The sequence below is a fragment of the Trachinotus anak genome, unplaced genomic scaffold (genome assembly GCF_046630095.1).
Source record: "Trachinotus anak isolate AG129_WGS33_773 ecotype Australia unplaced genomic scaffold, CSIRO_AGI_Tana_v1 ptg000002l, whole genome shotgun sequence".
In the NCBI taxonomy this organism is placed as follows: Eukaryota; Metazoa; Chordata; class Actinopteri; order Carangiformes; family Carangidae; genus Trachinotus; species Trachinotus anak.
The window spans coordinates 4,834,965-4,847,471 of NW_027273853.1; the positions used below are offsets into that span (position 1 = coordinate 4,834,965).

Genomic DNA, 12,507 nt, shown 5'->3' on the forward strand with positions numbered 1-12,507 from the left:
GGTGGTCCTACCTCGGCAGCTTCCAGAGAGGGAAAAGTATGGTCAACTTGTTGTGGAGCTCCTGGAACTCATCAAAAGTGCGGAAGACAAACTGAGGCTCATTCTGGCCTTCCCTCAGGATCCTCACCACATACGTCTGCACAGAGGGGACAGAGAGCATCAGGTGTCAGTACTTTTCCAGTAGATATACGGAGGTGTGATGCAGAATAGAAAAGTAAGTAGTTATTAGACAGATGACACAGTGGGACTCACATAATGCTTATCAGGGTTGTATCTCTTCTGGAAGGAGAAGATGGAGGCATGGAGGATGCGGCCTTCCTGTTTCAGGGTGTAGGTCTTGGGGGAGAAGGACAGAATGGGCTCGTCATTGGCCGGCAGACCAGAGAATCGTAGCTGGGCAAGATTGTGGATAAAGAAGTTGAACTTGGTGGCCACACTGCCCAGACTGGACTCAATTAACCTGCAGAGAAAATATATGGGAGATAAGAGAGAGAAGAGGTGGTGATGAGAGCACAAGTCTCAATTTGCTGTTTTGATTTAAGGCTCTTACAGAAAACTTTATCAAAACACATGATCTGTCAACAGGTTTTGTTCCAATCCAGCCTGACTGGTATTATACATATCAGTACACCTGATAGTGCTTCTCCTGTGTCAGGAGTTTTATTGCTGAAATTTGAGACAGCACCAATTGTTGTTCTTCCTGCGCCTATACTGCCACCTGGTGGTGTTTGAGTTTGTAGAACAAAACACACAAAGTTTAAAACCACGCAAAAAAGAAAAGGAAATGTTTTTGAGGTTTTGAGGTTGTACAGTTGGGACAGAAGTGGAGCCGGTGGTGTTAGGATCAGGGCAGAGAGAAGAGACGTTGTGGTGTGTGTACCTGGTGAAGAAGATAGTTGCCTCAGCGTCAGTATTGTGGGGCTGCAGAGCATCAAACACGTACTTCAGATCCTGAGAGCCGGTCAGCTCTGGGAGGCCTGATGATGTCATCTACGACACAAAGACACACAACGAGAAGAGATTGAATCTTTTTTGAGTTATTCATTTCCAGAGTCTTTTAGCAGATGTACCTATTTATTACCCATCACGTTGTATGTCAACATTTGTCGTTTTAATGCTTAATTACTATGCCCTATGTAAAGCCTTTGTGTTTGAAAGGTTTGTCTGCATATGTTGGTGTTCTGGCTCTCGCAGGTGCAAAAGAAAATGTTGCAGCTAAAGAGAGAGGCTGCGTTGGAAAGTTCAAAACTGCTGAGAAACACACAAAAACAAACCTAAAGACAGGAAAGGTAGAAAGGTTCAGGAGCAAATTCAGTAGCATAAAGAAACAAGAACAAGAATCTACAACTACTCTACAACCAAGGTATCAACCATGACTAAATGTCAACTGTGCAAACGCTGCTCCATCCGGCTGTGCCATGTCTGTGTATATAAATAACTGATGTGTTAATGTGTCAGCGCTCTGTATGTGTGTATATGTGTATGTGTGTATATGTATATGTGTGTATATGTGTGTGTGTATGTGTGTGTGTGTGTGTGTGTGTGTGTGTGTGTGTTCTGTCTCACCAGTGACAACAGGTTGAGGAAAAGCCCAGAGTGCTTGCGGATGAGGTTGTAGGCCTGGCAACACAAGTCTACAAACAGCTGGAAACGACTGGTAGGACGCTCGCCTCCGTTGATGACGTACGCCATGTCAGAGGTCAGCACGAATGGAGCTCGGTCCCTGATGGGAAAGGAGGAGGTTTGTGGATCAACTGAGTCTTTAGGTTAAAACCCTGGAATCGTTGGAAATCTTCTTTAACTCTCACACCACATCTACGACAGCGGCAGCCTTCAGCACGTTACCTCAAAACCTCAGTGAAGATGCTCACAAGCAAAAAACAGAGGTGTGGTTGGAGTGGCGGCTCACCTGGACAGATCCCAGCAGGGAACATGTGTGACTGTGCGAGCTATGAAAACAGGTCACTCCTGAAACCACAATAATCGTGCTACACAGAAATGCTTACTGCATTTCTGAAATTCAGTGACTCACAAAGGAATTGTGGTTCATTGAGTTTCTTAGAGTCAGGCTGCTGATTAACTTATTCATGAGAAGAAAATTAACAATATAACAATAAATGTGTTCTCACTGAATCATTCCCTCTGGTGCTCCACGTTAACACCTTAGCAACACTACAATCTGGACCACTTTAGTGTTAATGTTGTCATCGCTGCAATGGGTAAAGTAACCAATGAGTCAATCTCATGTCATCATTCCTCAGCTGGTACACAACCTTCCACCTACACTCTGATAACTTCTCGATAATAAAAACAAAAAGACAACAATGAACGTCCTGGTGCACCACCTTTAAACCCTGATAGCACACTATAGCAAATTTCATATGACAAGAGCTCGCACACATGAATACACACAACCACGCACCAAAGAGCACATCTGATTCTCACCTTTTAAAGCTGCCAAACATCTGGGCGTGGCCAAGGAACTTGCCAAAGTCAATGTGGAACATGTGACCAGTGGAGCGCAGCATGATGTTGTCATTGTGCCGATCGCAGATGCCCAGTACGTAGGTTGCGACACAACAACCTGCACAGGAGTAGATGAAGTTCTCTGAGGCCTAAAAAGAGGAGGAAGAGGAGGAAGAGGAGGAAGAGGGAGGGAGGGAAGCACATGCTGTAAGTTTTGCTGGCTACATAACAGGTACCACCATGATGTAGTTCAGGAGGACAAAAGCCTAAATGCTTAAAAAGACAGAGAGAGAAGAGGTATTCTCTATGGTTTCATGCAAACCCTGGAATTATGATATTATTTTGCAGAGTGGCATAAGAACACACTGTCGTCACCAGGCTCAAACACAGCACAGCTCCATCTAATCTCAAGTTTACAAGTTTATTCCTGCGACCTGCTGAAGTTGCTGGATTTCCAGGGTCAGGAGTTGAGTTGGGAGTAAGGTTTCACATTTATAGGTGTCAAAGGTCATACAGTTCTACAACTGCCATAAACTTCAAGAGTATATCCAGTATATGTTTATAAGTCCTGTATAGACTACTCCTAATCAAACCGTCACAAGAAAATTATGGTTTTAATATTTAAGCCATTTTTTCTCCCACATCTGCCTTACATCAAAGGACATTAAAAAGCACATGTGACATCAATTCTCTGTGTCATATGATTAATGTGTAATAGGTAGCTGTTTGTGTAAAGCTTACTTAGCAACAATAACCACAACTACACTACAGGATTGGACAACATGTTTCACTGTCATCAGCAGCTGTTGTGGGTTTGCTGAGGTGGTTGTACAGCTGTTCTCCTTTCACTGTGCATGAGGAGGCAGACCCTTCGCGTGCGTACCTTCTCATACTCATCCTCAGCAGGGTTGTACTTGCGGAGCCACTCTGCCAGCGGTTTGTCTTTGAAGGATCCTGTGACGCCATACTCCACCTGGATCTTTCTCAGAGTGTCGGAGGACGGCACCAGCTCCACCATACCTGGACACCACAACACAACTTTTATTAAAACAATGTCTCACCACCATTTAAACTCTATTGTATGATCGTAGATGATGATTATGTCTTAAATTGGCATAACTTTACAGAGGAATGACACTGCCATCATACAAATGTCTACTCATCATAAAACGTTTATGATTTGTCAACAAATCATGAAAACTTTTATAATTTGTTGATCACAGTTTTATTAGTTAAATGACTGCATTAACTGTTTCTTCCCGTGTCACATCACAGCAACTGAATATATGAAGAGGGAAGTCCCTCTTATAATATTACACTTGAGTAAAGTGATGTTTACTTCCTGTGGCCAAACTGAAACAAACAGAATTTATATTATACTTTATATTATATTACATTTATTTATTATACTCCTGAACAGCACAAATTAAGAAGAGCTGATTATTGTGCTCTTTCACTATTAAACAGATATGTTTACTCCTGATCTCTCTGTGCTATGAAGTTTGAGTGTTTTTAAAGTATGTCTGTGCATCACATCTACGAGCTGACTGATTGGAGTCTGCCTGAATGTGTCTTTTCTGTTACCTTTGTCTTTGCCAGTGGAGATGCATTTGAAGTTGACAATGCGGAGGTCCAGCCCCTCCTGCAGCCAGATGCGGTCCATGATGCGGATCATCTGAAGAGCCAACATGTCCTGCCTCAGGTCCTCTCCAACCTGATCAGACAGACAGACAGACAGACAGACAGACAGATTACACCAACACCCTGAACTTTTGTTGTTACTGGCTTGATTTCACTTCGGCCACCAGAGGGTGCAGAGTTCAGATGAGAAGCATCTAAACAACAAGTGTTGATGGACCTGATAACTACCACACAGTCTAAACCAATCAAGTGTGTGTGTGAAAGATACACAACAACCAGTTCTCAAGTATTGCATGAAATACTGATGGATGTATATGTGTGTCTTGTGTGTGTACTGTAAATATATATACATATATATACATATACCTTGAACATAACATTGATCTCTTCTCCCAGTGGGTCGGCGTTGACCAGGGCCAACTTGAGGGGAACTGCGTTGGAGTTGAAGAAGGAGCAGGTCTACACACACAAACACACAGTTTGATTTTATCTCCTGTATTACATCACAAGACAAACACAACAACAGGGTCTAAACTTGTTTTTCTTTATTGTTCTTTTATATATTTTTTTGACATATCTTTGAAGCCACTTATTTTGTCTCACATGTACAGAAGCAACACTCTGTTATCATTAAGCTTCTCCACAAATGTCACCGTCCAGACTCAAGTAGAATGAAAAAAGTTACTAAATGTTAGTTCAGTTTGCGTCAAGTAGAGGTTTCAGATTTCTGTTTGGCTAAACCAAAACAAGGGACTTTAGACACAGTTTGTGTGGATCATGTCCATATATTCATTAATATCAAGTAAAACTAGTGGCCAAATTGAATTACCAATTCAACAATAGCAGCTTCAATAACACCTGAGCGATGCTGAACCAGAGGAGGAAGGTCTGATTAAAAGCTACTTTATCTCCCACAATACCTTTTGTGCTAAGTAGTGGTCCTTCCTATTGCTTATGAGAAGTGTACCGTATAAAGTGTCTCATTATCTATAATGGATATCTGTATGATATTTGAGAATATGTGCAGGCACGTGTTTTATATTCTAGTCAAACTGTAGTTTAATGAGCTAATTTCCTCTGTGGTTTAAAGCTCATGGGTTCCACAAAGAGCATGAGGTTGTTTTCCTGTTTCCAGTACAGTTGAGGTTTTCTTGTTCTCCTGCTCTCTGCAGTTTCATATTCAGAGTTTCTGTTATAATTCAATACAGTTAATCCTTTGTACATCAGGTACATGTGGTGCAAAAATATATTAACCTGAATAAAACAGTTGAGTTGCAGATTTCTTTTGTGTAAAATTGTTGTCAATTTGTCATGATTCAAGGCCTGTGTGTTGTGTCTGTGTTTGTGTGTTACCTTGATGTTTAGCTCCTTGGCCACCAGACTGGGGCTGAGAGGCAGTCTGCAGGTATTCCTCTGGAAAAAGTTCTGAACGTTTTCAAGGCCCTCCTGCAGCGCCACCTGAACACACACAAAAATAAACACAGATGTTCTCACCCACAACACACTGAAGTACAATCTCACAGTCAGGTCACAACTGCACACACACTAACCTGTCGTGTGGACCCCCCGGCCTGCCTGACCCTCTCAGCCACGGCTCCCAACAGGGTGACCAAGTGAGTCTGTTTCTCCAGCTCCGCCCTCAGCTTGGTGCCGCACAGACACAGCAGGGCACCCAGCACCTGCTCATATCGCCGGCCCCAGGCAGGGTCCTGCACCGCGTCCTTTAGCAGCCTGCAGCCATCACACACACCACAACAGTCAATATTTAAAGGACACTTCCATCCTGGACATTTGTTTTTAAGTAATGAGCATCAACCTGCAAAACACTGTGTAACATTATCATTTTTCCTCTACAGACAGCCTCAAAACTAAGATCAGAATTTAACAAGACTAGTAACAAAACCTAGTATACGGCTGGACTGTGTGTGGCCAATGTATGAAATTGAGAATATGTTTAAAAACTGTTGCTGAACCTGTAAACAACTGACATCCTCGTATCCTATTCTCTCCTACTCTCTGTGCTCACATATGCAGTATTTTAACACAGCTGAATTCACAATTTTGCTGTTCTCATTTACATCTTTTTCTGTTTCTGTTGTTTGAAACTGTGACTGAAATGTGGTCCATTAAAACACATATTAACTTCCAAGATATTTCTTGCTGCTAAAATCCTGATTTTATAACCATTCACATTCAACATTCACCATTATAGGGCTGGCCTCAGTGTTGCCAGCCAAAAATGTTAAAATGCAAGGTTACTCTTAGTTTTAATAAGTAACTTAAATGAGCCTCTTATGGGAAAATAAAAGCTAAATAAAAGTAGTCTGACCATTTTTACATAAATAACACAGGAAATGAGCCAAACTTGTGGTTAGACACAGTCCACTACAAACATGTGTGTTATGTGTGATAAATAATGCTATAAACAGCAATGTAGACACATCTGTTGAAAAAAATGATTATCAAAAGTATTTTTTCTGATCCTCTGGAGCCTTTTTCTTGACTTCAGCTTCTGTCAGACAAGTCTGTTTTTCGTGGTTGCTTCAGAGCCACTGTGAACTCACCAGTAGAGGTAGTGGGCGATGTTGATGTTGCCTTGTGCTCTGGACAGCAGGAACATGACAAGGGCATTCTTTAAGTGACACTCAAACTTTAAGGCCTGGAGAAGACAAAAGAGAAAAGAGAATAAGAATCATAGAAGGAGGAATTGTGAGTGACAGGGAGTGAATAGATGAAGAAGACGAGTTGAGTAATAAAGAAACGAGTGAGTGTCTGAGTTGTGTGAGAGTTTCAATGATTCAATAAAAATGACAGAGTATTTAAAAAGAGTATGTAAAGTATTTTTAGTTGTACCTGTACAAGCTGTGGCAGGTAGCCAGCTAGTTCATCATCACTGCTCTTCTCAATCCAGCTAACAGCCACACTTCTCACCTCTGTATCTGCAAACCTACACACACACACACACACACACACACACACACACACAATTAGACACAACAAAAAAAGACCTGTACAGTTAAACGGAAAAGAGACATTTTTTTCGACCAGACTTCAAATTTGTCTTTAGCTTCACCAAGCTTTTGAAAAAATGATTTTTTTTTGTCTCTTAATATTATTTATATATATATTTTTTTTACTTTAAAAAATGTTCTTCCAAAACGATCAGAGACTTGTGATGCTGTAGAGCGAATGTTTGTGCATAAGTATTGAGAACAGTGCATACTTTGAGTCGAGCAGCTCCAGCGCAGTGACGGGGGGCAGAGCGGGCCAGTGGTGCAGCAGGGAGTGGATGTGAGCCATGCTGGCCCAGTCCCAGCTTGGTGCACTGGCCAGCACCTTGGGCAGGCTGCTGGGGTGGTCCCTCCGACAGTGGGGCCGATGGTCCCACAGGACCTGGTGATCTGCCCGCTTCAACCTGGAGACGGAGCAGAAACAGACGGAGAGGGAAGATTGGTGGGAAATAAATCAAGATATTTAGAAATTATACACCGTTATACTCTTACACATTGTGTTAATCAGACTTATCCATCAATCTAAGCAACTTAAATGTATTATTTTGTCTGTAAAAAACTACTTCTCTGGTTCAACACTGTGATCATAAACCAAGAGTATAAAGGGACTCAGACTGTGGAGCTGAGTTGGCAGGATCGACAATAATGTTTAAAACAGACAACAGAAAAATAGCGCTTCAACAGTACAATACAATGCAAAATATATTAACAGCAATGTGATTCTAAGGTCACCAGTGCATATTTTCTCTGAACATGTGAGAAAAACAGTAAAGGGTAGATGAGCAATAAATTAACTCCTCTCGTAAATCAATTCAGTGTCCATTTAAGCAAGAAATATAAGGCCAATTAGAAGAACTTGAACCATCTCTAGTAATAATCCTCAGTTACAGTAGTTATTAAAGATAGCTTGAAAGGGTTCATGAGTCTGTAACTGTGAAACTAACTGAAAATAAAAGATAGTTCAGATAACACTTCCTTGGCAAGTAAAGGTACAAGATAACAATCACAAGATTTGAGAGTCACATGACTCTGGTAAAGCCACAGACCACACAAGGAAACAAAATGTCTATTGATCAAGTCTGAAATGTGGCTAGTGTCCTGTCCTGCTGTGCTGTGAGAGCACGAACATCACGTCATTTTTTTGTAGCAGTGCTTAAGCCAAACAACCTCTGCCAGCTAACATTTGTCTTTCTGGAGCTGCCAGAGTAGCTGCTCCGTACCTGACCCTGACCTCTCTGTGGTAATAAAAATGAAAACTTCCCCTTTGTGGAGTGATGGAGCATCACACACACTAAAATTGACACACGACAGACAGACCAGAGAAACTGCAGCTCAACAAGGCTGGACAAATGAATGGGCAGGACAGAAAGCAGGCGGTGAGAGCCCAGTGAGAGAGCGCTCTGTGCTAAAGTGCCAGTTGAGACTCATGGATGTTGGCAGAGTGGAGGAGATTTGGCTGGCAGCAGGCATAAGCGAGCATTTAGCTGGGCCCAGAGCAGCTGGAGGAGAACAGACACACTGGAGCAGACAACACACAGGCGTTGTGGGGAACTGTGGCTGGCAAAGTCAGTGGCATTTTTTAAAATCTCTACTTAAATCTAGTAAATCCAACAGATTTGGGGTGGTCTGAGAGAAAGCAAAACAGCCGCCTGCTGAAGGGGATAAATTTAAACTGGAATACTGTTTCTGTGCATGTTTTTAAAACTCTTATTACATTAAATGCTGTAAGTCTACAAAAAGCTCAACCAGCAGTCAGTTGACTACAGTTATCATTTAGAAGCACATATATTCAACAATACACACCTTTTCAAGGCCATTCATGTCGACACTCCTTTCAAAAGTGTGGTTTTGATTTCCTGAGGTCACAGTTCCATTACAAACTCAGTGACATTAACTTTCTCACGTAGCTTTATACACATTAATCCACACTGTAGTATGTTGCAAAGAAAAATTAACCATTGGATTTTGTTGCATTTTTGTTTAATGCATGAATTTGATGGAGACGTATCCAGCAGCTACTTCAGGCCTCTAGTGTTTGTGCAAGAGGCACAAAGTCTGTTTTGCACATCAAGACCATGTCTCTGGTGATGTTAACTGATGCCAGTGCTTTTATTTGAAATCAATCCTGCAAACCAGATTTCCCTAACTCTTAGAAGTGAGGTGATGGAAACAGCATAAAAGGCTGACACATTAATTGTTAGAGGTATTTATGATGTTTACTCTCAGATCCAAATTTTTGATTTTAAATCTTAGTATTATAGTTTATAGATTCCCCTACCCGAAATTGGAAGCTCGGCTGCAGATTTTCTCCAGTTTGCGTCGGAGGTCTGGGTCCAGCTCTTCCAGAGTGTGGGGCTCCAGGCTGGGGGCTTCCTTGGGTCCCACATATAAGACATCCACTGCTGAGTTGGGGAAGTCCACCTGATGGTAACATAAATACCGAAGTTTGGATCAGCTTATTTCTCTGAAGTAACTTTAACTCAAGACGAAACGTTTCTGCACAGGTGGCCTGTGATCTTTCATATTTGTGACCGAGAAAAAAAATGAAAAAAGAATAAAAACAAAAATACAAGATTGTTAATGTTTCAGTTTGACAAGAATTTTATTAAAACCACAGTACTCTTGTTTCCACTACTAAAGCTACCACCTCTATTATGACTAGTTCAGTGATCAGTACTTACTTGTACTACTTTTACCATGACTATTATGGCTGCTCTTAATTAAGTTCTGTGATCACTGAAACTATCCCACTCTGACTGCTTCAACTACTGCATACACCTGTACTACTACACCAAAACTGCACTATTCAAAATCTGTAAACACAACTCTGACAATTAATTCTAGTACAGTCTCTACTATTAATCCACCATGACTACTAGCAGTACTAAAACCACAGTGACCAGCATGACTAACCTGCAGTATAATCCTCTCTGTGGGCATCCTCTTGCGGCTGCCTGTAGAGCCAGTGGCAGCAGCAGCTCCCTGGGCAGATGTCCACAGACATAGCAGCCTGCTGCCCCTGGCAAGCACCCTGAGACACACAGTCAGGAATAAAACAACAACACAACCCAAAACAATCAGGGAAAGCAATCTCACAAACAGCATTCCTTACACTGTGACAAGGATGTAAATGGTCATGATCTTTCAGGGATTTGCTGTTGCTACAGTGTATGTTCAACATGCTACAAGAATGTAGTTCGTTCCTGGTTTCATGGAGGGATTATTGAACAGGCCTACTTGGCACAGGCCCAGCATTCCCAAGAAGTCAGAGGGCCAGTGGGCCAAAGCACCTGCATGAACTGACTGTTTGTATTTCTTATTTTAAAGTCACAGAGCTCAGTAAAAAAAAAGACACAAAATGACCAGAACGAGATGCAAAACAGTGCCAAAATGGAGGCAGTATGACCCCACAGAGAAACAAAACGACCAAACAGGGACGCACAACTGCCACAAAGAGAAGCAAAATGACTACAAACTAGAATTACTGCCTCACGGTTGTAATCTACTGCCATGCCAATCGGTCAAATTGCAGGAAATATGCTCACAATCTCCTTCCTGAGTTACAGCGTTGAATAATGGCAAGGAGTGTTTTTGCAGAATATTATGATGTCACAGTGAAGTTGACCTTTGACCTTTCAGGTATAAAGTATCATAACATAATCATTTTATCCTATTAGACATTAGTGATGAATTGTGTCATAATTAGCGTATGAAATCTTGAGTTATGGCCAAAAACATGTTTTGTGCTTGACCTTTGACCTTTGATCACCAAATTCTTATCAGGTCATTATTGAGTCTAAGTGAACATTTGTGCCAAATTTGAAGAAATTCCCTCCAGGTGTTCCTGAGATAGCGTTCACGAGAATGGGACTGACTGACAACCCAAAAACATGTAATGTCTCCAGTGTTTCAGACTCAGGCACCTATGAAGGAGGGGTGGGGGGGCTTTTTACCTGTCTGTGCTCAAGGGACCATTTTCTCATACTTCATCCATGCCTGGATTGTTACTGTTATTTTTCAGCTCATGTATGTTTAAAGAGTGCGGGGTCCTGTACAGTTTACTTCAATGAAAAACTTTAATGGTATGAACGTGTAAAACAGGTAAAATACTCAGAAACAGGAATCCAGCCACTACCAGCTGTTCCTCTCTCCTCACCGTCTGAAGTCGAAGAGCGGCATCGAGACTTTGCCCAGCTGCTCTGGAGCTTTCCTCTGTTTGTTGGAGTCTGGGGAGCCACCTGCGTTCTGGTTCAGCACCCCAAACAGAGTCAGGCTCAGTATGGACTCCAGTGGGAGCACAGCCACTGCTATGGGGAAGTTGATTCTGGGAGAGACAAGGACAGTGTCAGCAGCATGGAAGGACAGAGCGGACAGCACATTGTTATTGTTGTTGTTGTTGTTGTTGTTAGGGAAATTTCAAATAGTACAAAAATTGGAGAGAGAGAAAAGGAGACAGGAAAGTGGAGGTAAAGACAAGCGAGAAGGAAAAGAGGGAAAGGGAATCACTCACAGTTCATCCCATTTGACGTGGTAGAAGAAGCTTTTGTATGTGCCCACTCTCTTGGACTGGACCGGTTTGAACAGGTTCTTGCCATTGTGGGTGAGGGAGCACATCAGGAAGTACTTCTCATAGCTGAAACAACACAGCACAACAACACAATAAATATCGCTTCAGTGTTCATTTAACTTCAATCACAATCTACAGCTTATTAAAACTTTTATAAGGTAAAAAAACAAATCATTACATTTGTCTAATAAGACACTGATGGAAGCTGCTGCTGGTAGAGAAACATCCTGTATATAAAGCACAGTGACACTTGAGTTGTTTGTTTTCTAATCCAGGGAACATTAAACAGCATACACCTGAGAGAGCATCTCATAAGTAAAGAAGGAAGGAAAAGGAGCAACTTTTTGTTCATGTTCCCCAACAATATTAAATAGTTTTCAACAGTTTGGGACCTGATCCAGCAAACTACTGGTCTGAATCACACCACTGGCTGTATTAACTGCACACAGTATGTACTGGTATATCAGGCTCTCAACACCCACCAAGTGTTTTCACTTATTCTGATTCTCAGGTTGATTTTTATTCAGGGAAGCTGCTCTGTACCTGCCCACAGAGACCGACACCTGTGCTGTGAAGACTGTAGAGTACTACAACTCTCCTATACACTTACACAAAATTAAATCTGAAGCTTCTTAGCACAACTACAGTCTGATCTGAAGGACACTGAGCAGCTTCACTAGAACAGTTGAGGGTTGAGAGCCACAGTTGTGGTAATGAGGGACAAGGGGAATTTCTTATTAATAAATTGCACCTAACAACACACAGATTAGTGAGGGAGCTGTCAAGCAATCCTGGTCACCAGTGTGAGTGGAGCATCTACCA

The 12,507-nt window shown here is 41.9% G+C and overlaps 1 protein-coding gene across 2 annotated transcripts in view; it reads right to left on the reverse strand.

The window, feature by feature from the left end:
- pik3c2a (phosphatidylinositol-4-phosphate 3-kinase, catalytic subunit type 2 alpha) overlaps window positions 1-12,507 on the reverse strand; it is a 48,079-nt gene that overhangs the window by 4,186 nt on the left and 31,386 nt on the right. For both annotated transcript variants that reach the window (XM_071491555.1, XM_071491565.1), the window contains exons 12-28: window positions 11,629-11,751; window positions 11,275-11,442; window positions 10,032-10,149; window positions 9,397-9,539; window positions 7,331-7,522; window positions 6,961-7,054; window positions 6,672-6,766; window positions 5,658-5,838; window positions 5,461-5,565; window positions 4,474-4,566; window positions 4,051-4,180; window positions 3,350-3,486; window positions 2,446-2,615; window positions 1,567-1,723; window positions 881-990; window positions 253-460; window positions 12-136 (exon numbers count right to left, since the gene is read on the reverse strand). In XM_071491555.1, coding sequence (XP_071347656.1) covers window positions 12-136; window positions 253-460; window positions 881-990; window positions 1,567-1,723; window positions 2,446-2,615; window positions 3,350-3,486; window positions 4,051-4,180; window positions 4,474-4,566; window positions 5,461-5,565; window positions 5,658-5,838; window positions 6,672-6,766; window positions 6,961-7,054; window positions 7,331-7,522; window positions 9,397-9,539; window positions 10,032-10,149; window positions 11,275-11,442; window positions 11,629-11,751 — 2,349 coding nt within the window. The remainder of the gene's footprint in view (window positions 1-11; window positions 137-252; window positions 461-880; window positions 991-1,566; window positions 1,724-2,445; window positions 2,616-3,349; window positions 3,487-4,050; window positions 4,181-4,473; window positions 4,567-5,460; window positions 5,566-5,657; window positions 5,839-6,671; window positions 6,767-6,960; window positions 7,055-7,330; window positions 7,523-9,396; window positions 9,540-10,031; window positions 10,150-11,274; window positions 11,443-11,628; window positions 11,752-12,507) is intronic.